We start from the raw sequence: 19,977 nt of genomic DNA on the forward strand, positions 1-19,977 counted from the left end.
GTGCGTCACACGAAAACTCCCTGTGCTCCTCCTGGGGCTGGAAAGGGAGCGGGCAGCCTGCCGGGTAGCTAGTAAAACTGAATTAGTGTGTCGTGAAATGATGCACGTCTAAAAAGTGTGTCACCAACATGAAAAGTTGGGAAAGCTCTGTTCTAGGAACTTTTAATTGGGGGGTGAGGAACACTGTGCCCCTCCAGATTGGGCTGCAATTCTCATTCTTTCTGACCATCTGGAGGGCCCAACACTGTGGAAGATAGCCCAAAGGGGGCACAGTCTCCCATTTCATCCCTGGTTTGGTGTAGTGGGTCAGAGACTAAGCTGGGGCCACATCCACACCAGCCATTTAAAGCAGCATAATACTCACACATCTATGCTTGCCCAAAAGCATCCTGGGTACTATAGTTGGTTAAGGGTGCTGAGAGTCAATAGAAGACCCCTATTCCCTTCACATGTGGAGTGGTTCAAAAATCCATGTGAATGCTTGCTGTATCCTCCGACTCGGGGTGTGCCTGCTAGACAAGCACTTTTCTAAACGTTGTTCCTTGGCACTCTCTGTGACCTTGTTTTGCTGGAGGTGATGGAGAACCAGAAACTTGGAGGAGATGAAATAGGGTTATTCGATTAGAACACCAAGCAGGATATTTACATGTACTGTATCTGTAGTGGATCTCTCTTTTTGAGCTGGTGAACTTTGCATGCATTATAGATCCTTTTCCAGATCTGCTTTAACATGCAGGAGTTCCATGGATGATATGTGAGGATTTCCTGAAAGGGCAGGAAGTTCAGTGGTTGGAAATGTAGAAAACAACAACTGTTTTTGTAAAAAAAAAAATCAAACATTGTACATTTGAGGGCTAGAAATTTGTTGATCTGGCACTCCCGTAACTCCATTGTGATGCTGGGCAAATAGATAGGATTATGAAAGAGTTAAGACACTTCTTGGGGTTTGCCCACTACTTTGGACTTTTCCTCATGTTTCAAAAAATGTCCCCCCCCCCCTTTACTGAAAATCCCGGTGAGACTGTGAGAAACTGAAAACAGCATTTTCTCCCCTCTCTGCCCTTCCCTTCCCTTCATCTGCTGCCACCACTGGAACTAAATAACTTTGAAACTGTAAGAGCAAAAGTCCTAAGTTGCATCACAGCCTTACTTTGGCAGTGATATCTTGGTCTTCCTGGTCAAAGTGCCTTTAAAATTGCTGCCTCAAATGAGGGCATTCATTCAGGCAGCTGTTGTGGAAGCTTGTTCTCTTGCGTAATCGGCATAACAGGAAGAGTCTACCGTCCTGAAGGTAGCTCTGGGCCTTTACGCACAGGGATTATGAAATTCTCCCTATGCAAATTTCTCCCCAGTCTTTAGGGCTCCAACTTACCTGAACTTTGCCACAGCTGATGGGCGCATTCATGCCTTCTGTCTCCCCCCAGTCCAGTCCCCTCCCCTGGTGTGCAGATCACTTCTGCACATGTGTGTAAGGATACCAAAGCACAACTTGGTGTTGTGACATTATGCATGCACTGATTAAAAAACTGGTTTTGATCCCTCCTGGCACATTTGACTCTGCAGCATGTGTTTCTATGAGCAATTGAGCACTGAGGTATGCAATTGCCTGCACATAAGGAATGAATTTTGTCTTGAGGTGGTGCTATTATGTGATGAGTGGCTCAGGTGATGGCTGGTGAGTTTGGTCTTGTTGGTTGTTAATCTGATACTTTTCCTTCTCTTCACCATAAGGTCCCAAGGCAGTTTGCAGCAATTAAAAAACTACAATACTGAAAACGGTTTAAAACAAACTACAGTCACAGGAATAGGGTTGTTCCTAAAAACCTCTATCTTGGCTGTCAGTTTGTTCTGTTCACGTTAAGCAGGCTATTGGCCCATATTTCCTTTCCGTCTGCCTTTTGGCCGCTGTGTGGCTATTGTGTGCTGCTAACCAGGCACACAGGGCTGGATGCCTGCAGTGATGGCTGTGCATGAGCAGCTGCTTGCTGTCTGGCCCAGGTCCCTGGGAGTCACCTAAAGGTGACGGGTTAAGCAGATGTCATGGTCTTGGGCGAAGGATACCAAGCAGCTCAGAGCAGAACCCTGTGTACATGTACCGTCCATAAGAATAAGTCTTGCTGTCTTCAATAAGACCCAGGAAAGTGCCTGGCACAAAGGCCTTATTCTCTGTTTGTGGACATGATGGATCCTTGCACCAAAAAACCTGCCTGCCTCATTTTATCTGTGGGCGTTCTTTTTTCTCAACAAAATCATTTTCTTAAGCATGGTCAAAGGATTTATTTTGTTTTCTGGAGTGTGGAGGGACTTGCCCGCGATCTGCTTACTGCATTTTGGGTAGGGAGGAAATTTCGGTCAGATGGGCTAGCAATGCTGGAAATGCCTTAACTTAGTTGCTTGTGGATCAGTTTTCAAAGGTCTCCCTTTGTCCATGTGCATCTTCTTCTCAGTGGCAAAGCAGACTCATTCTGACAGGGTAGGAGTCTGCCTTGCCAGGAGTCCAGGTACAGAATGCCCTTCAACGTTATCTTTTAGGTGCTGGTAACAAAACAACCCCCCTTTTTATTTTCCCAAGCTATTTAAAATTCTATCAGTGATGTGTTCTTAGTACTGTTTAAGCTCTCTCATCCTCTGCTTTTTATCTTGATTGATTGCATTGTAGCCCTTGTGTTTGTTACTCCCCCAGTGGCCACAGGCAACTAGGAATTCCATGCAGGCGAGTGGGTGGTCTGGCAGAGGAGGAGCAGATCTCTCTGCCTCTTACTCCATGGATCCACTTCTGTGCTGGCCATGGAGGATGGGAAACCCACCCCTCAGCTCCAGCCCTCCTCTGCCAGCCTGCTTGGCAGAAGGGATCATTATTATTATTAGTCTGCTACTAAGAGGGTAGTATCCTGCGTTAACAAGTCTGGAGATGCAAGCTGCTACTAGGCTCAAGCTCATTGGTGGAAAGGAAGACTATAAATGTAATAAATAACAGTTAATATAACTTTAAAAGCCCATGAAAAGTTACAAGGCAACTTTTAACTTAACTTATAAGCAACCTTGAAAGTTTTAGAAAATGAACAGTGATAAAATGATTTTATATTTTAAATGTTTATATATCTGTGGATTGAGTGGAAGGGAGGAATGGTGGGTGAATAGTCTGGTCCTCTTGGGCTTCCTGGTGTGACTTCTTCAACTCCAGACTGAGCCATAGCAGGGCTAGGGAGCACTTGGCCTAGTGGTGGATGAGCTGTGCTTGCATTGGGCTGTGCTTCTCATCCAAGAAGAGAGGGGGAAAGTTCAGAGTTCGATGAAAGTGTTTATTATTGTGTCAATGTGACATTTCCCAGTATTTACGCAAGTGTAAAAAGATAGGCCTCTGCCCCAAGGAGTGTGCAATCTAAATTTAAACAGGAAAGAGGGGAGTGAATTGTGTTGATATGTGTCAATAGAAAGCTTTCATTTTCTCTTCTTAACATGGGCCAGAACCAAATGTTTTCTGCCAGTCGCTTGCACAATTGCAAGGGAAGCTTGCATTTTCTGGCCCAGGCATGCTTCTCCCTCCCTGCCTACGTCACCTTGTTTCACTGCTGGGAAAGATGACTGAGCATTTGGTGCGCTCTGAGTGTGGACGCGTTGACTAACCTTGAATGGCAGGCCTCTTGGAACACAGAGCGAGTGCAATTGCCATGGCTGCTTGCTTGCAAATGGAAAGTGAAGGAATACTAGATCTGTGCTTTGCCAAGGTAAACTTTGGCTGCACTTGCCAAAGAGAGACTTTCCTTTGGCTTGTGCTTCCTCCTTCTGCAGAGCAGTCATTCTGGGGAGGATTCCTTCCAAGCTTCTGAGAAGCTCTGCATTTTCCTGATGGGTCTTAATCATTTTGCGGTGGTTGTGGTCTGTTGCTCTTCGCATTGAATCTTATTTATATGAATGTGTGGCTTTGGGGGCAGAGGAAGCTGCCTTATACTGAGTCAGACCATTGGTCCATCTAGCTCAGTATTGTCTACACGGACTGGCAGCAGCTCTGCGGGATTTTGGGCAGGGAGTCTTTGCCAGCCCTTTCTGGAGATGCCACAGATTGAGCTTGGAACCTCATTGTTGTTGTTGTTTAGTGCCTGCATGCCAGGCACTCCTGTCTTCCACTGCCTTCCGCAGTTTGGTCAGACTCATGTTTGTAGCTTTGAGAACATTGTCCAGCCATCTCGTCCTCTGTCGCCCCCTTCTCCTTGTGCCCTCCATTTTTCCCAACATCAGGGTCTTTTCCAGGGAGTCTTCTCTTCTCATGAGGTGGCCAACGTATTGGAGTCTCAGCTTCAGGATCTGTTCTTCCAGTGAGCACTCAGGGCTGATTTCCTTAAGAATGGAGAGGTTTGATCTTCTTGCAGTCCATGGGACTCTCAAGAGTCTCCTCCAGCACCAGAATTCAAAAGCATCCATTCTTCGGCGATCAGCCTTCTTTATGGTCCAACTCTCACTTCCATACATCACTACTGGGAAAACCATGGCTTTAACTATACGGACCTTTGTTGGCAAGGTGATGTCTCTGCTTTTTAAGATGCTGTCTAGGTTTGTCCTTGCTTTTCTCCCAAGAAGCAAGCTGCTGGAACCTCATACTCTGCCCCTGAGTTGTGACCTTGCTCAAAGATGCTTCTTCTCTTTTACTTGCTTGAGGGCAGGTAGATTGCACCTTCAAATGTTTCGCTTTCCTGGAGCCCTTTTTAAAAAAGATGGCATCTGTTTGAGTTTATAGAGGGGGGAATCCTTGGTTGTGAAGCCCTGAGTTTGGTCCACGTTCTCCCCTCCATTGTGACAACTGTCCATTTGCTTACCCCCATCTCTCTTTCCCTTCCTGGGCTCAACTTGCACTGCTATGCAGGATAGCTGGGAGAGCATGAGGCTGTTAATCTCAGGGTCGTGGGTTTGAGCCCCAAGTTGGGCAAAAGATTCCTGCATTGCAGGGGGTTGGACTAGGTGACCCTCCTTCTCTACAATTTTATGCTTCTAAGAATGGAAGGCATGTGAATGGTTTCTGCTGTTGCTTCTGCTGCTGCTAGTCGCTGATTCTCACAGGTGAGGAGAGTCCTGTCGTGCTTGGCTCCTGCTTACGGGCTTCCCATGGGCATCTGGCTGGCTGCTGTGACTTCTTCTCTTCTCTTGGGCAGGTGAACAGGAAACAATAACAATGTAGAGTAGCAGCGCCTACAGGGCCCCATACACTAGCAGTGGGCGCTTTGCTGCAGAGTGTGTCGCTGGGGGTGAATCCTGTGCCCTGCGTATACAAAACATGGGAAATGCTGGATGTCTCAATGCTTGGGACAGAGGCATCTGCAATGAAGAATAGCAGGGGCTAAGATGCTGGAAAAGATGCACAACACATATTTTAAAGTGTGTGTTGGGGGCTGTTGGTCTGTCAGTAGTTGCAAGCGATGCCTCCACACTTGCAAGCTGCTCTGAGCTTGGAAGAATGGGTCTATATGTAAATGAAATAAAATTGCATTTTTGTGAAGAGGATCCCTGTAGTACCTATTTTGCAGCAGTTTCCCTTGTGGGATCGTTGAAATCTACCTGTTTTCAATACAGGTGTTTCTGGGGAATTGTGTTGTGGGTTGCACCCAAAATTTCTCTTCCTCTGGAATGCAGTTCCATTAATGTCTAAAGAAAATCTCAATTACTTTATTTTCCAGTCATCAGCAGTTGGCTTAACTTGAGGGTTGTATTCCTAGATATGTGAAGGCCTGGAAGAAAAATGGAAAAACTGAGGACCTCCTCCCCATTATTCTGTCCCCACCCCCCACCAGGCCTTCACATCTCTCTAGGTGCTGGGACCTCTTCTTTTTAATGAGTTTGTGTTCAAATTTGGGTGCCCGCCCTGCAGAAGGCTTATTAGCTGTTAATAATGTGTAGTCAGCTAGAAAGCTGGGACTTACTTTGCTTGCTCTGGCTTGCCCTATTTCCTTTCAGCACTTTGAGAGCCGGTAGGTGGGGCTTCTCCTTCCCAGGCGGTGCAGTGATGGGAGCAGCCATGTTGGCTGAGCACCTTCCCTCTGTGGAGAAGTTCAAAGATGCAGAAGTGCCATGACTTCCTGAAGGATCGAAGAGGGCAAAGCTCATCCCTGGGTTTGCCAATGATTGACTCTGTAACCTTCTGTATGCAAAGCACCTACTCCATCACCGAGCAACAGCCCTGATGTGGAGAATTGACTTGTCAGGATGAGTGGGGCCTGTAGCATCCCCACATTTTGGAGGCACTGACTGCCCTCTGCACTGGGCACTAAAAGTACATGGTTATCACTACCGGTACTCCAGTATGAAGAATGTCCAAGGAGCATAACTGCTTGGATTCCTAAAATACAGCACTAAAAGTACATGGTTATCACTACCGGTACTCCAGTATGAAGAATGTCCAAGGAGCATAACTGCTTGGATTCCTAAAATACAGCGCTTCCCTCTAGACCCATTTTCACACAGGCTGCAGTTGCATGCATTTCCCATTCTTGGGCAAGCACAAGCTGCTACTGGTTCTGCTTCATGGTCCACACTTGCAAGACATCTTTATTTTAGCTTTTATTGACATAGCCAAAGGGGATTCAATACCAAAGCCTTGTGACATATTTTGTTTTCCAGTGCAGCTTTGTGGTAGGAATGTAAATCTCAGAATGCAATGTCTCAAAATAGTCTGCAGGAAGCTAAATGGAAACTAAAGTTCACCATTAAAAGGGATTTTTATGGTCACATTTTACTAGAATAGCATTTTAGTGGCATCTCTCCATAGACAGGTATGCCAGGGCCAGCGTTCATGGATCTTAGTCATATGTGCTTTGCTACTGCAATCTAGATTCCAGATGCTTTTTTTTATTTTTGAGGCCTGTCCAAGGCCAGTACTACCATTAGGCAGAGGGAGTCAGCTCCTTCAGGCACCAGATGCTGGGCAGGAGGGCAGGAAGTGGCAGCAAGGTAGTGGAAAGATGGCTGTATGTGCTATGCACCCTCCAAACTTGCCTACTGCTCTCATTTGTGGTGGCCAAAATTGCCATGATGGCTAGTCCAGTCCGCTTCCGAACATGTAAGCCAAGGAGTGGGAGGTACCATATAACACCGGTCCTTAAAGACCTACATTGTCTCCCAGTATGTTTCCGAGCACAATTCAAAGTGTTGGTGCTGACCTTTAAAGCCCTAAATGGCCTCCGCCCAGTAGACCTAAAAGAGCGTTTCCACCCCCATTGTTCAACCCAGACACTGTGGTCCAGCTCCGAGAGCCTTCTGGCGGTTCCCTCACTGTGAGAAGCAAAGTTACAGGGAACCAGGCAGAGGGCCTTCTCAGTAGTGGCGCCTGCCCTGTGGAATGCCCTCCCATCAGATGTCAAGGAAATAAACTACTATCTGACTTTTAGAAGACATCTGAACGCAGCCCTGTTTAGGGAAGTTTTTAACGTGTGATGTTTTATTCCATTTTTAATATTCTGTTGGGAGCTACCCAGAGAGGCTGGGGAAACCCAGCCAGATAAATTACTACTACTACTACTACTACTACTACTATCTTGTTCCTCACCTGAAGCAGTGAAATATCTTGGGCTGCCCTGCATATGCTTCATGTTGGCTTCTGAACTGATAAATCTGATGGGGTAGCACAGATCTTGGATTCCTGGGCGTAATAACAGTGTGAGTTGCAATCTAAACCAGTGTTTCCAGGTAGATATTCCCCTCCCCTCTCCCTGGGGTTTTGGGTCTGTGAAGGGGTGAGGAGGCCTAGGGTTAGAAAAGGCGTTTATGAGGTACAGAGTGAAAAATTTAATTAGGAACTATGAGCCCCAGAAATATAGGGCATGGGCATGTATAGAGTGCATTTCTGTTGCCATTGAGGAACTTCTAACTTTAATAAGATTATTCCGCAGTGCAACAATATTCCTTTAAAAAAACATTTTATGATTCTTGGGAATGGTGATTGATAGATAAATGTTGGTTATATATTGATTTTTCTTGATTGTATTTCATTTACATTCCCAAGAATTTGGGTTGCAGTTAATAACGACTTTATAAGCTCATAAAGGGATCAGTGAACTCAGAAGTTTGGGAAACCCTGATCTAAACAGAGGCATAAAATTCCAGAGCTGTTGGACAGGAACTGTGGAGATCCAATGGACTGGATGCCTTGCGAGGGACATAAAAAGGTATCTTTACCTGAGACAGTGAGGAGTAGCAGTCAGTGCAGGAGTTGCTGGAAGGAGGACTACAAGGTGCCAACCAACCATCTGAGGGACTCCATTCCAGATTTGTGTAGGGTTTGCCCCTTAGCCTTTCTTCTCCTGAAGGTGTTCCACAAGGCAGTGGAGATTTAGGACCAGAGTTTTTCTTCTTCTAAATGGGCCACCTTCCCAGGTTGAGGAGCCCCATCTACTCAAGAGGAGACCCATTGAATACTTGGACCTAGGTTAACCATGTCTGCAAATTTCAGTGGGTCTGAGTATGATCAGCATGGGATGCAAGCCAGGGCCTTTACAAGATATCTACAGCCCTTCCGGGTTTATCTCTTGTGATGATCTTCGTCGAGGGTTCTTGCTGTGGAGAATAAGGCTGCCAAAGCCAACCAGCCATGATAGCTCTATGTTGCCATCAAGATCAAGGGTGGCCTTCCTGCGAATAAAGGTTGCTGCATGGGAGCATCAGTGGCAGAATGCTGTTCTGTTCATGCCCTCTTTGTCGGTTCACCATTGAGGCATCTGGTTGGCCACTGTGAGAAATGGGATGCTGTGCATTTCTTTACAAAATTAATTTTATAATACCAGGAAGTCCTGGGCTGGGTGGACTCGTGGTCTGAGTGTAAGGCCATTTCAGATGTTCATATGATGCTCAGCTTGGAGAGGTATTTTTTGGATGGTGATTCAAGCGGCTGGAGAGTGTGTGCAAATGGGAACTGTCAGGATTTTGTTTCCATTGCCAAAGAATGGCTTGTCCAAGATGAGTGGAAAACCCTTCCCACCCCCTTGCGTGCAGAAAGCTTGTTTGCAAGAGTGTGCACCAATGTGATTCCTTACCAAGCCAGTATTAACAGGTGCCTCATGATGTTATTTCCCAGCTAGTGAACAGTGCCAAACAGGCACTCTTCTTTGTTCTTCACCCAGGGGCGTTTTGTACTATACGCCTTGAAGGAGTGTTTGAAATTATTAGCCCCTTGCGACCAAGTGAAGATGCCCAGATGCCAGGATGTTGTCTGATATCTCCACCATCTAGAGGTGCATGCCTGGGGATCCTTGGATCTGGACAGTTTTCATACACTAATACCACATCCTGTAGAATTATGTCAGTTATATTTTATATGCACAATCAGAATGAATTTCAGGAACCAAAATGCTTTTTCTGTACAGCCGGAACAGGAGTGCTAGTCAATTGTTATAGTCAATTGTTGTAGCTTGTACTTCACTTACTCTGCCCCAGTGCCCTGCTTGCAGTTGTGAAGAATATTCTTACGTTATGAATGGTCCATGCCTGGGGCTTTTTTCAGCTGGAACTCCCTGGAACTCAGTTTTGGCATCTCTCAGGTGAGTTCCAGCACCTCTCAGGTAGGCACCATTGCTATTCTAAGAGGATGAGGGACGCATTAATGGTGAGTTCTGGCTCCACTTCTTCTAGAAAAAATAGCACTGCATGCCACCATTAACAAAAAGAGGTAGGAATCAGCCAATATATATGTGGATAAAGTGACTTTTCTTCCTTAAGTTCTCAAAGTTGTTGTAATTTGTCAAATGCAGTCCCTGCAACACCCTGCACAGAGAGCTGGGTGTTCATTCATTTTAACAACTTCCATGCTTATCTTGCTGATGCAAAAGCCAGGACTGTAGCTCAGTGATAGAGCACCCTTGGCAATATATTTTCAAACTGTTGTCCTTAGACCATAGTGGGGTCTGCAAGCTCCATTTGGGTGTTCTTGAGCAGTTTTAATGTGCAGTTCTTTAAAAAATGGCTTGTGTTTATATCTGTCAAGCTGTCTTGATGTGTGTGTGTGTGGGGGGGGTGTCATTTTGAAGGGCAAAACAATCCTGTGCAGTAGTAACAGCAAATTTGCTCTTCCAAAGTGGATCCTATCTATCAGGGGTAACATCACATCTGTGGGGCTGTTGGGTGAGAAATGGCCCCATGACTAGAGATTCCCCGCTCCTGCCTGATACACCTCTAATGGCACAGTTTGCATGCAAGAAGGAGGTATCTGGGGGCTTTCAGGCACTCCATGATTTGCAGATAGACAGCATTCCTTGCAGACCCCCTGCCCCTCAAAAGAGAACCCAGTGAGGACTGAGCATATTCAGTGCACTAAATATTGAAATTGGGGGGCAGGGGCGGGATGGAGAACAGAAAATCCAGGAATGGAGTATGGGCATGGCTGGCTGGAACCCTGAACTAGAGCCCTCCGCACCTCAGCGTCTTGCTCCAGGTTCCACTTGTAATTCATAACAAAACAAAATGCTGGACTCAGTAGACTTTCTTCCTGATCCAGGCAGTTGTGTATGCATGAGAAGTGTTTGTGTATATAGCAGGAACAGCAGGCTCTGATATCTGCCTACATTTTCAGATCTGTCTTGCAGACAGGGGTGTCTTTTGTAATAGTGTAAACAAGCTGAAGGATTCATTTTACATAAACCTCCTTGTGACTAAACTGGGTGTGGTGCTCAAATATTTCAAAAATGTCCCTGCTCCATTTCCCCCTTTGCATTTATCCCTTGGACCAGCTATCCCTGGAAAGTGATCTGGCTTTGTATTACGGACTTAGTTAACAAGTTTTTGTTGTGAGTGTAAAAGGAAGCAAAGCCCAATACTCACAAATCCTCAAAATAAATCCATTCTCGGACTGGACCTTCCCCCAAAAAAACTGGCCCTAAGGCATCTTACATAATTCTGTTGTTGCCTTTATATCTGTCAGGCCGTGATAAACCTGGTAATCGTGGCTTCACTTTCTGTTTTATCTAAAAGGGCAGTCTCCAGACCAATGTTTGGAGCACTTCAGGGTATGCAAACGTGCTTATTAAAGATGGGTGTTATTTTTTTATGTCCTTGAGGTGCACAACTTTCTTTCCTTTGACCAGATGACCTTAGGTGGGTCCCCACAGGAGCTTGTCTAGAGTCAGGCAATTGGCCCTTGTAGCTCAGGATTGACTTTTCTGACAGGCAGTGGCTCTCTGGGGGTTCCATCGCTGCTCCCCGGCTGCAGCCTTTTGTACAAGTGCCATAATAACGTTGGCTTCACGTATGTTAGGAAAAGCTTCTGGAAACAAAAACATCTTCAGTGGTTTCCAGGAAGTATAAAGAGTGTGTCCCACTCTTTATATCTCAACAGGGATTCTACAGGGCAGGGGAAGACATGGAAAGCCTAGAGCAGAAGTCTGACCTTTCAGGAGCATCTCAACACCTGAAATTAACATTATAGATGCTATCTATTTTCTGCAATATTATTATCAAGCAATTATTAATAATATAAGTGTGTGTGTGCAAGATCTTCACGATCAGTCTCCTAAAACTACTTTGCCTGCTTTGGGAGGCATTAATGACAAGCAGTATGCCTCATACAATAGACACTAGAAGTTGTTACAGTAAGTGCCACACTTTTTAACAGCAACCAAAAAAGAGGTGTCAGTGCTGTGTACCCTAAAGTACCCCCTGAAAAAAGTACTGCTTGAAATTGACTTGGAGAAGCACATTGTCATCGGTATGGCTTTTGTCTGCTTTCCATATTGCTGGCCCAAGCCCCTTTGGGAGGCAGGTTGGGAGATAAATGGAATAAATGAATAAATACATAAATACATGCAAATGTGATATAAACGCAAATGTGATATAAGTACACAGTTCCTTTAATTGCTTCTAGGAAGGCTGTGCCAAGGCTGGTTATGTGTTCATCACATGACTGGCCAATCTCAAGCTTTTTGGCAGCTGGCAAATTGGTGTTTATCCGCTGTAATTCTTCTCTTGCATTTATCTTTGCAGCAAATGAGACAATCTTCTGGGATTAGAATTGCATCCCCTTTTCATCCTTGCAAATAGGTGCTTGTGTTGAAGTGGGATTTGCTGTACTTGTGTTAGTAAGGAAGCCTGGATTTGCGCCTTGCTGTTGACAGTGGCAAAGTGGTGGGAACCCCCTCTTCTCGCTGAGGCAGAGCGAGAGATGGTGTCCTGCCGCTCAGAGTGGTTTTGTGCTCCAGGTTGGAATGCCGTTCTTCAAAGGAGAGACGCAAGCAAGCAGCTCTGTGGGGCTTGAGGAGACTTGCTGGGCCTCCGCTTTGATTTCACGGCAACTTAAACAGCCCAGGCCTGAACCAGTAGAAACAATCCAGGTGACTATTAAGCATTGCCTTAAGCAATTAAAGCAGCAAGGTGGAGATTTCTTGGCTGGCTAGTGAGTTCCTAGCTTTGCCACTAAAGAGCTGGAGCACCTGAGACCATGACTGTCTACCTTTTGGCTGTACCTTGGTGGAACATCATTAGCACGTGCACACAAAACTTGTAAGCTTTGAGAGCAGGTACATTTTCAGACATGTTTAATGAGCAGGGAAGCGAGAGCTAATGAGCATTTGCACAGAATGACAGTGATCTGCATTGCTCAGGCTGACATTAGGCTGTTGGGACAAGTCCAGTCTGCACTGGCAGCGTTGGTTCTTCCTTCCAGCCAAGTAGCTTGAATTGCATCCCAGAGTCTCGCTGTCCTGAGATGCTCAATGTCGTGATCATGCGCTCGGACACAGATTCCAAAAAGCACTAATGCGATAATTAGCATTTGTATCATAGGGTTGTTGGGTGAGGTGGGTGGACTTGAGAATGGCTTTCCCTCAAAGAATCCTGGGAGCTGTAGTTTGTAGGCTGCTGCAAACTGTAGCTCCTTGATAAATGAACTGTTAAGTGGTGTGGATGTGCTTTAAATGTATGGTGCGGATGTGTTCTCTTCTGTGTGATCGCTGTTGGAGGACTTGAAGAGTTCTATCATGTTTCCACCCTCCACAATCTATACCTCTGTCCATCTTCATGGTCTTCTTCCTGAACCATTCCACTTTCTCTGTTTCAGAAATGGGGAACCTGCAGCTCTCCAGGTAATGCTGAACCACAACTCCCATCATCCCTGACGACGACGGCTGGGCTGGTGGAAGTTGAGGTTCAGAAACAGCTCAAGGGCCTCAGGTTGGACACCCCGGATTATACTTTTTTAGAAAGTGTGGCACCAGAGGGATACATCGTGTGCCAGAGGAGGTGTAGCTAGTGCGGAATAAAGTGACACCATTCATTCTCATGGCTTGGAAATGTGTTTCTTTTTACTTCGAATCACATGTGCCTGTTGCCTTTTGCAGCTGCATCACACTTCAGGCTTAGCTTGTGTGCTAGCTGTAATCTCACAATTATTTCCATATGTTTGAGCTCAGGCCTGGACAGAGAGGACACTCCAGAACAATAGGTTTGATTGCTGAGTCACTGTTGATGCCACAATACAATACAATACAATACTAGGATTTGTTTTTGCTCTCTGGGGCTAATTTACACTGCAGCTTTTTCTCCAAGGAGCTCAAGGTGGCCTGCATGCTTCTCCCCCTCCTCACTTAATCCCTGTAGGTTAGGCAGAGAGTGAGCAACTGGCGCAAGGGCCCCCAGTGAGCTTCACGGCTGAGTGAAGGGGATTCGGACCCTGGTCTCCCAGGTCCTACTTTGACAGTAACTGGTGCATGATACATGCAGTCAGCAGCCAGGCTTGCTTCTTCTCTGTGTTCTGTGCTTAGTGCACTGCCACCTGCTGAGCAAAATAATGACAATACTGATAATAATAATAATAATAATAATAATAATAATAATAATGTAATTCTGGGGTGTGTGCAGAGTGTAGGTTGGGATGAGCTCCTCTGTAACAATCCCTGATTTTAGATAGGTGTTTCTCAACCAGGTAGGCATATATAAATACTTGGGTGGGGGTGTCAGGGTTTCCCCCCAAAATGTGTACAATATAAGTAGGGGGGGAAATACAAATTTCAATTCTCATAATATTTCAGTCTTTCCCAAAATTCATATATAGTAATTAGGCAGGCTGTGGGATTTTTATCTTTTGCTTTCATCAAGGTGTGGCCTCAACGAATGCTAGGTAGGATAAGCTTCCTGTTTGGAAGTCGTGCTGATTCTTCCTTGCCAAAGCCTGCGCTTCATTTTAATGATTCCAGCTTCAGTGCCATGCTTTCGGCCACTTTACCTGGACAGAAGCCAAGTTAAAGGATCTGAAACTTCCGAGCTCCCCCAGATTCCTTTTTTAAAATGGTGCCAGATTTGCTATCTTACAAGAGGGTAGTTTGAGTGAAGATTGCATGTTTTGTTGGAGGAGCAACAATTTCATATCTGTGCCAACTAGATCTGATGGTGTTAATTTATAGTTTGTCACTTAGCCCTGGTACTTGATCTTGTGCTGCTTCTACCCCAAACCGTTTCCCAGCATGATTATCTTTACAGCACAAATTAAAATTGGCTTTTGCACGATGGGTCCAGAAAAATGTGTCTCTGAAACCACAGAAGGCTCTTGCTTTGTCCTACTCATTTCTACTCTTGTTTAAAGTGGGTGCTCATTACTGAGACATGCGAGACATACAGTTCTCGTTTGCAGCTTCTGTTGTATTGAGAGTAACAGCAATAAAGTTGTCAGGGTCCGGGTTTTGTGGGGAGAGAGTGCTATCCTGTTTGGCTGAGTTATAGCGCCCCCTGCTGGCACGCTGTTGAAGCCTGTGTGTAAGGTTCCTTGGCTTATTTGTTCGTTTTTAAAACGGGTCTCCACAGATTAGGAGTTCATAGCTCCTCCAGGACTGCCTCTCCCCGCATGAACCAACCTGGACATTGTCTGAGTCCCGGCTTCATATGCCAACTCAATAAGGGGCCTGTTCCGTGATAGCTCCCGGTTTGTGGAATGCTCCCCCCAGGAGAGCATGCCTGGCACAGTCACTGGCTGTTTTTAGGCACCAGGCAAAACCTTTCTTATTCACCCAGGCATGTTGTGTTTAACTGGGAGGGTAGCTAGAGATGGCAATCTTTGCTGCAATCCTCTTTCAAGTGGACTAGGTAGCGCTTTTCCTTTCAAATGCACTGTCAGTTGAGTAGTTTTATTCTGTTTGGTTTTGCTGCTGAGTGTAATGGCTTTGTTTTATCAGTGTGGCTGCCTTTGTGGCACTTGAGTGCAAAAATGCATAGATTAGATTAGATTAGATAAGATAAAAAAGCTCATTGGCAGAACCTGGTGCCCTCACCTTAATCCTGGGGGCCATCAAGGGCTGCTTTCCTCATGCTTCTTCAATTCTTTCTTTCTAGACCCGGATGCAGAGTTTGCAGCCCGACCCCAAAGCCCAGTACAGAAGTGTGTTTGAGGCCCTGAAGAAGATGATCCAGACGGAAGGCTTCTGGAGACCCTTGCGAGGGATCAACGTGACTGTGGTGGGAGCCGGCCCAGCGCATGCCCTGTACTTTGCCTGCTATGAGAAAATGAAACGGAGTTTCAGTGACATTATTCGCCACGGAGGGAACAGTCACCTGGCCAATGGTATATTGACATAACCAACCCAGGGTGCCATCCTGGTCCCTTGCCTCTCAAATGGTGCACTTTTTTCTTGCGCTCTGGCATCTTCCGCCTGCATTTCTGCTTCTGGAAAAAAGACGCTGGGAAGACTCCGCCGGTGGCCGCCTAAGCGCTCTCTTGCTGCATTCAACTCCTTGTCTGTTTTCCACAGGCATCGGCAGTGTTAGAGTCTCGTGTATGAAGAATACAGACGTTATGTAGTGCTCCAGAGCCTCTAAAAGTTAGATGTTGGAGAAGCATTTGACCCTGAGCAACTCTGGTTGGGGCCATAGGAAGCAGATACTTGAAACAACTGGGTCGTCAAGCTTGGGCAGCTCTCTAGGGAAGCAGGTTCTTAGGGCTTTGGGGGGGGGGGAATTGCTTCTGCTTCTAAATCAGTATCTAATCTTATTAAATCTATCCATTGCCTTTATATATTGCCTTTCTGCCAGGGCACCGAAGATGCAGTGGTTGCTGGTGCCTTTGGGACTCTGTAGGGCAGGAGGCAGGGAGAGCAACAGTAAGCGCAGCCAGAGCCGCTCTAGTTTTGCCCCATCCTCCGCCTCCCTGTAGCGCAACACTGAGACCAGGGAGGAGGAGGAGGAGGAAGCTGACAGGCATGGCCACCCCTTAGACTGGTTGCAAGTAGAAAGGCAGGCTAGTTGGGGGCTGGCTGACGGCAGACGGGTTGGTGTGGCAGGGGGGCCCTGTTCACCCTAAGAGTGGTTTTCAACCTGTGTGCTGCGTCACCCTGGGGTGCCTTGAATGATGGTCAGGGCTGCCGTGGGCAACACTGGCCTCTGTCCCTCTTTCCTTCCCTCCCTCCTCTGATGCCCTCTTGTGTCTCTGCCTCCCAAAGGCTTGCACCGCTGTTTGTGGCTGTAGCCCTGGCTACAAGCTTCCCAGGCGAATGGTGCTTCTGGGGCTGGCCAGGGGGTGCTGGGTGCCAGGAGCTGAGGCAACCTTGGAGTAAGCAAGCAAGTGGGTGAGGGAGCCCAGCCAGCCAGTCCTCCAGCCCTTGCTGTTGAGAATGGACAGACAAGTCCCAGGCCCCCGTGGGGCAGTGTGAGGAGGCGCCTCTCTTTGGGGCAGGGGAGGGGCAGCTCAGAGAGGGAACACTTCACAAGGGTGGGTGTTTGAAAAAGGGTGAGAGGCTGCCAGCTCTGCAGGCAAGGGGGGACATAACTGGGCTCCTGAGTCCCACAGGGGTGCCACAGAAATAATGTAGTTGGTCAAGGGAGCCATGGACTCAAAAAGGTTGAAAACCTCTGCCCTAAGGAATCAGCCTCTGTTGCCAAGGTGGCTTAGAATTCTAAAACACTAAAACAAGTGAACTATAGCATAAAGTTAGCTGGAGGAGCAGTCCAAGCAGAGAAGGTCCTGATTCTCTTTGCCCGCCTGCCTCCCTCTCTTGGCTGTCATCTTCAGAAGCTTACGTTCTGGTATAGCCAGCCAGATGCCTTTGTTCTTGCTTTGTCCCCCAGTATTTGGAGGTATCTGACCTTTCTTTCGGGAGATTTTATTTGGGGCCTGTGCTGATATTCCCACTCCTGAAGGAACTATAGTAATAACCCATGGAATAAATTCTTCACTCTCTGAATTTGCACCTGCCTGGCTTTGTAACTACAGATTAATGGATTAATGTAGAAAAACATCCAATTTAAATGCAGTCAGTATTTCAGGCTTGGTGGTCTAAGATACAAGCCCTTGAACGTACAAAGTCAATGTGTATAGTATTATGCAGGGTGTTTTTTAAATATATATATATAAAGTGTGCCTCTGAAATATTATTTAATATGCAGAAATCAGTTTTAAAGAATCAGTGCATATAGCAGATGCAGACAGTGGGTTGCTTTCGACTAACTTAGAGTAGGCCCATTAAAATGAATGGACCCAAGTCAGCTTTGTGTATTAATTTCAGTAGGTCTACTCTTTGGATGCAACCCAGTGTCTCTTCAGGTACAAAGTTGCCCATGGCCATTTCAGGGGACATGTCAGCTATTGCTGGCAGTGTGGCCAGGCACAACCTCATGAACTGTGTCTTCTCGGTGCTGGGGAATCTCTCTCATACCCCAACATTATAATTACATATTTATTTGTCCCCTGCCTTTCCCCTCACATTTAAGGATTGTTTAAAGGCAGCAGCACTTAGTATATTTCCCTTGCTCAGAATGACAACATGATGCCATTGCCGCAGAAGAATAATGGAGGGATAAAAAACTTAAAAAACAACAGTTTTCTGAAACAAATAGGATTTATTTATTTTCAGTTGATCCAATTGGGACACTTTAAAAAAGTGTTTTAAATAGCATGTCATGGCTGTACATAATCTTAATAATGTTATGTTTTACGTATCCAGTATCATATTTGAAATATGTTGGGACTTAATTCAGAAATGCAAATTGGGAGTGCCAATAAGAATGCGTCTTTTGCTGAGTATCTTTTGAGGTTTATCTTCTTGTGTTTTGGTTTGAGATTGCGGTAGCTCCCCCCCCCCCCGCTGACTTTTTCATAACAACTTTGTCATAGGTAGATGTACCTGGAAGTCAGTATGGGCAGGTAGACAGTTTAAAACACAGACTTGCTTTGCACAACTGCACAGATGAATTTCATAAGAAGAACCATTCTTCCCCCAGATGGTCTCTTATAAGTTGCTGCGCTGTATTTTTGCAAATGGTGAATGCTTTCATATTTCTACTGTGGCTTTTTTATATAAAAGTGTTGTGGGTGCTGTTTTTCTTTTTCCTGATGTTTTTCTTTTTCCTGAATGTGATTCCTGATGATGTTGCATAAATAAGGGTGATTATGTATTGTGCATTCAAGAGCTCATTTGGGTGCAAAAGGAAAGGTGGATTGTTGAGGATTGATTTGTGAAAGGGGACTTGTCTTTTTTGTATGTTTGTGCAGGAATGGCTGGGAGCTTAGCTACCCTACTCCATGACGGTGTTATGAATCCAGCTGAAGGTAATGCCCTCGCCTATCAATGGCTTCGTGGTGTTGAGAGGAGGAAAGGAGAATTAAAATTGCCAGGAACGCATAAGACCTACATAGTGCTTTGGATTGTTTTTTCATTTTAAATTGTTTTATTGTTGATTCCCCCCCCCAAGAGTTTTTATGGGAAACTATTCACAAATGGAGTCAAATAAGTAAATGAAATGTTGCAGATTGGGAGACACAGGCAGCTCAGCATTGTCAGTACTGACTGGCAAATGACTCCCAAATTTCTGTGAGGGTCACCTGGGAATTGAAACGGTACATTCAGAGCAATTACATTAGTTTTGTTTCAGAAAGGGCAACTCCAGCTCCCATCACGCCATGCTTTTAAGATACCACTTTAAACAGCCACGGCTTCCATCCAGGAATTCTGGGAGCTGTAGTTTGTTAGGGGTGCCAGTAGATAGTCCCTATTACCCTCACAGAGCTACACTTCTCAGAGTTCCCTGTGAAGAGGCATTGATTGTCAAACCATGCTGGAAATGATAGCTCTGTGAGGGGAACAGGGGTCTCCTAAAAGCTCTCAGCGTCCAGAATTTGTTGGGGGAAGCCATGACTGTTTAAGGTGGCACCATAGTGCTGTAAAGGTAAGGTCTGAATGTGGCCTCTGTCTGATACAGACACTTTTGTGACTGACAAATGTCCCTGCTTGGCAGCCTTGAGAATCCAAATGAAATCTACTTTAAACTTGACAGTGGATTGGGTGATTGATATTTCATCTGCCAGATACTTTAGTGTATTTGGCTTTGTAAGTTTAAAATTTTAAACTTTTCAGATCTTGTAATTCTGAAATTAAACTTTTGGGACTTTGTCTTCCTCAAATATATTATCTGGGAAATTACAATGGCCATTATTTATTATTCTGTTATTGGTTGGTACGCACCGCCAAAATCTGTGAATTGCATCTAATTTGGCTTTTCTGATTTCTTTTGTTTCCCTGCTCGGGGCACATCCAACACCTCGCTGTGCCAGTGGTGAAGCAGCGCATGCAGATGTACAACTCTCCGTACAAGACGGTCCTGGAGTGCATCCGGACGGTGCGTCGGACGGAGGGGCTGGGTGCCTTCTACCGGAGCTACAGCACCCAGCTCACCATGAACATCCCCTTCCAAGCCATTCACTTCATGGCCTATGAGTTCATGCAGGAGCAGATCAACCCCTGCCGGCAGTACAATCCAAGCACGCACATCATATCGGGGGCTGTGGCGGGGGCTGTGGCGGCTGCCGCCACGACTCCCCTGGACGTCTGCAAGACTCTCCTCAACACGCAAGAGAACGTGGTGTTGAGTTCTGTGAACGTTAGCGGACATCTCTCCGGAATGGCCAATGCCTTTAGGACAGTGTACCAGCTGGGGGGCATCGCTGGGTATTTTAAGGGGGTCCAGGCAAGGGTGATATACCAGATGCCTTCAACTGCCATTTCCTGGTCTGTGTATGAATTCTTCAAA

The 19,977-nt window shown here is 45.9% G+C and overlaps 1 protein-coding gene across 4 annotated transcripts in view; it reads left to right on the top strand.

Annotated features, from left to right (window-relative positions):
* The window catches only part of SLC25A37 (solute carrier family 25 member 37), a 33,497-nt gene that overhangs the window by 13,190 nt on the left and 330 nt on the right, over positions 1-19,977 (top strand). For 3 of the 4 annotated variants that reach the window (XM_083480664.1, XM_083480662.1, XM_083480665.1), the window contains 3 exons: positions 15,292-15,520; positions 18,443-18,499; positions 19,502-19,977. The exon at positions 19,502-19,977 is cut by the window's right edge and continues 330 nt beyond it. In XM_083480664.1, coding sequence (XP_083336790.1) covers positions 15,292-15,520; positions 18,443-18,499; positions 19,502-19,977 — 762 coding nt within the window. Of the gene's footprint in view, positions 1-3,588; positions 3,729-15,291; positions 15,521-18,442; positions 18,500-19,501 lie in introns of those variants that run through there. The other variant, XM_083480663.1, reaches the window with a different exon arrangement.

Source organism: Podarcis liolepis, assembly GCF_965112155.1.
Source record: "Podarcis liolepis genome assembly, chromosome: 16".
Taxonomy (NCBI): Eukaryota; Metazoa; Chordata; class Lepidosauria; order Squamata; family Lacertidae; genus Podarcis; species Podarcis liolepis.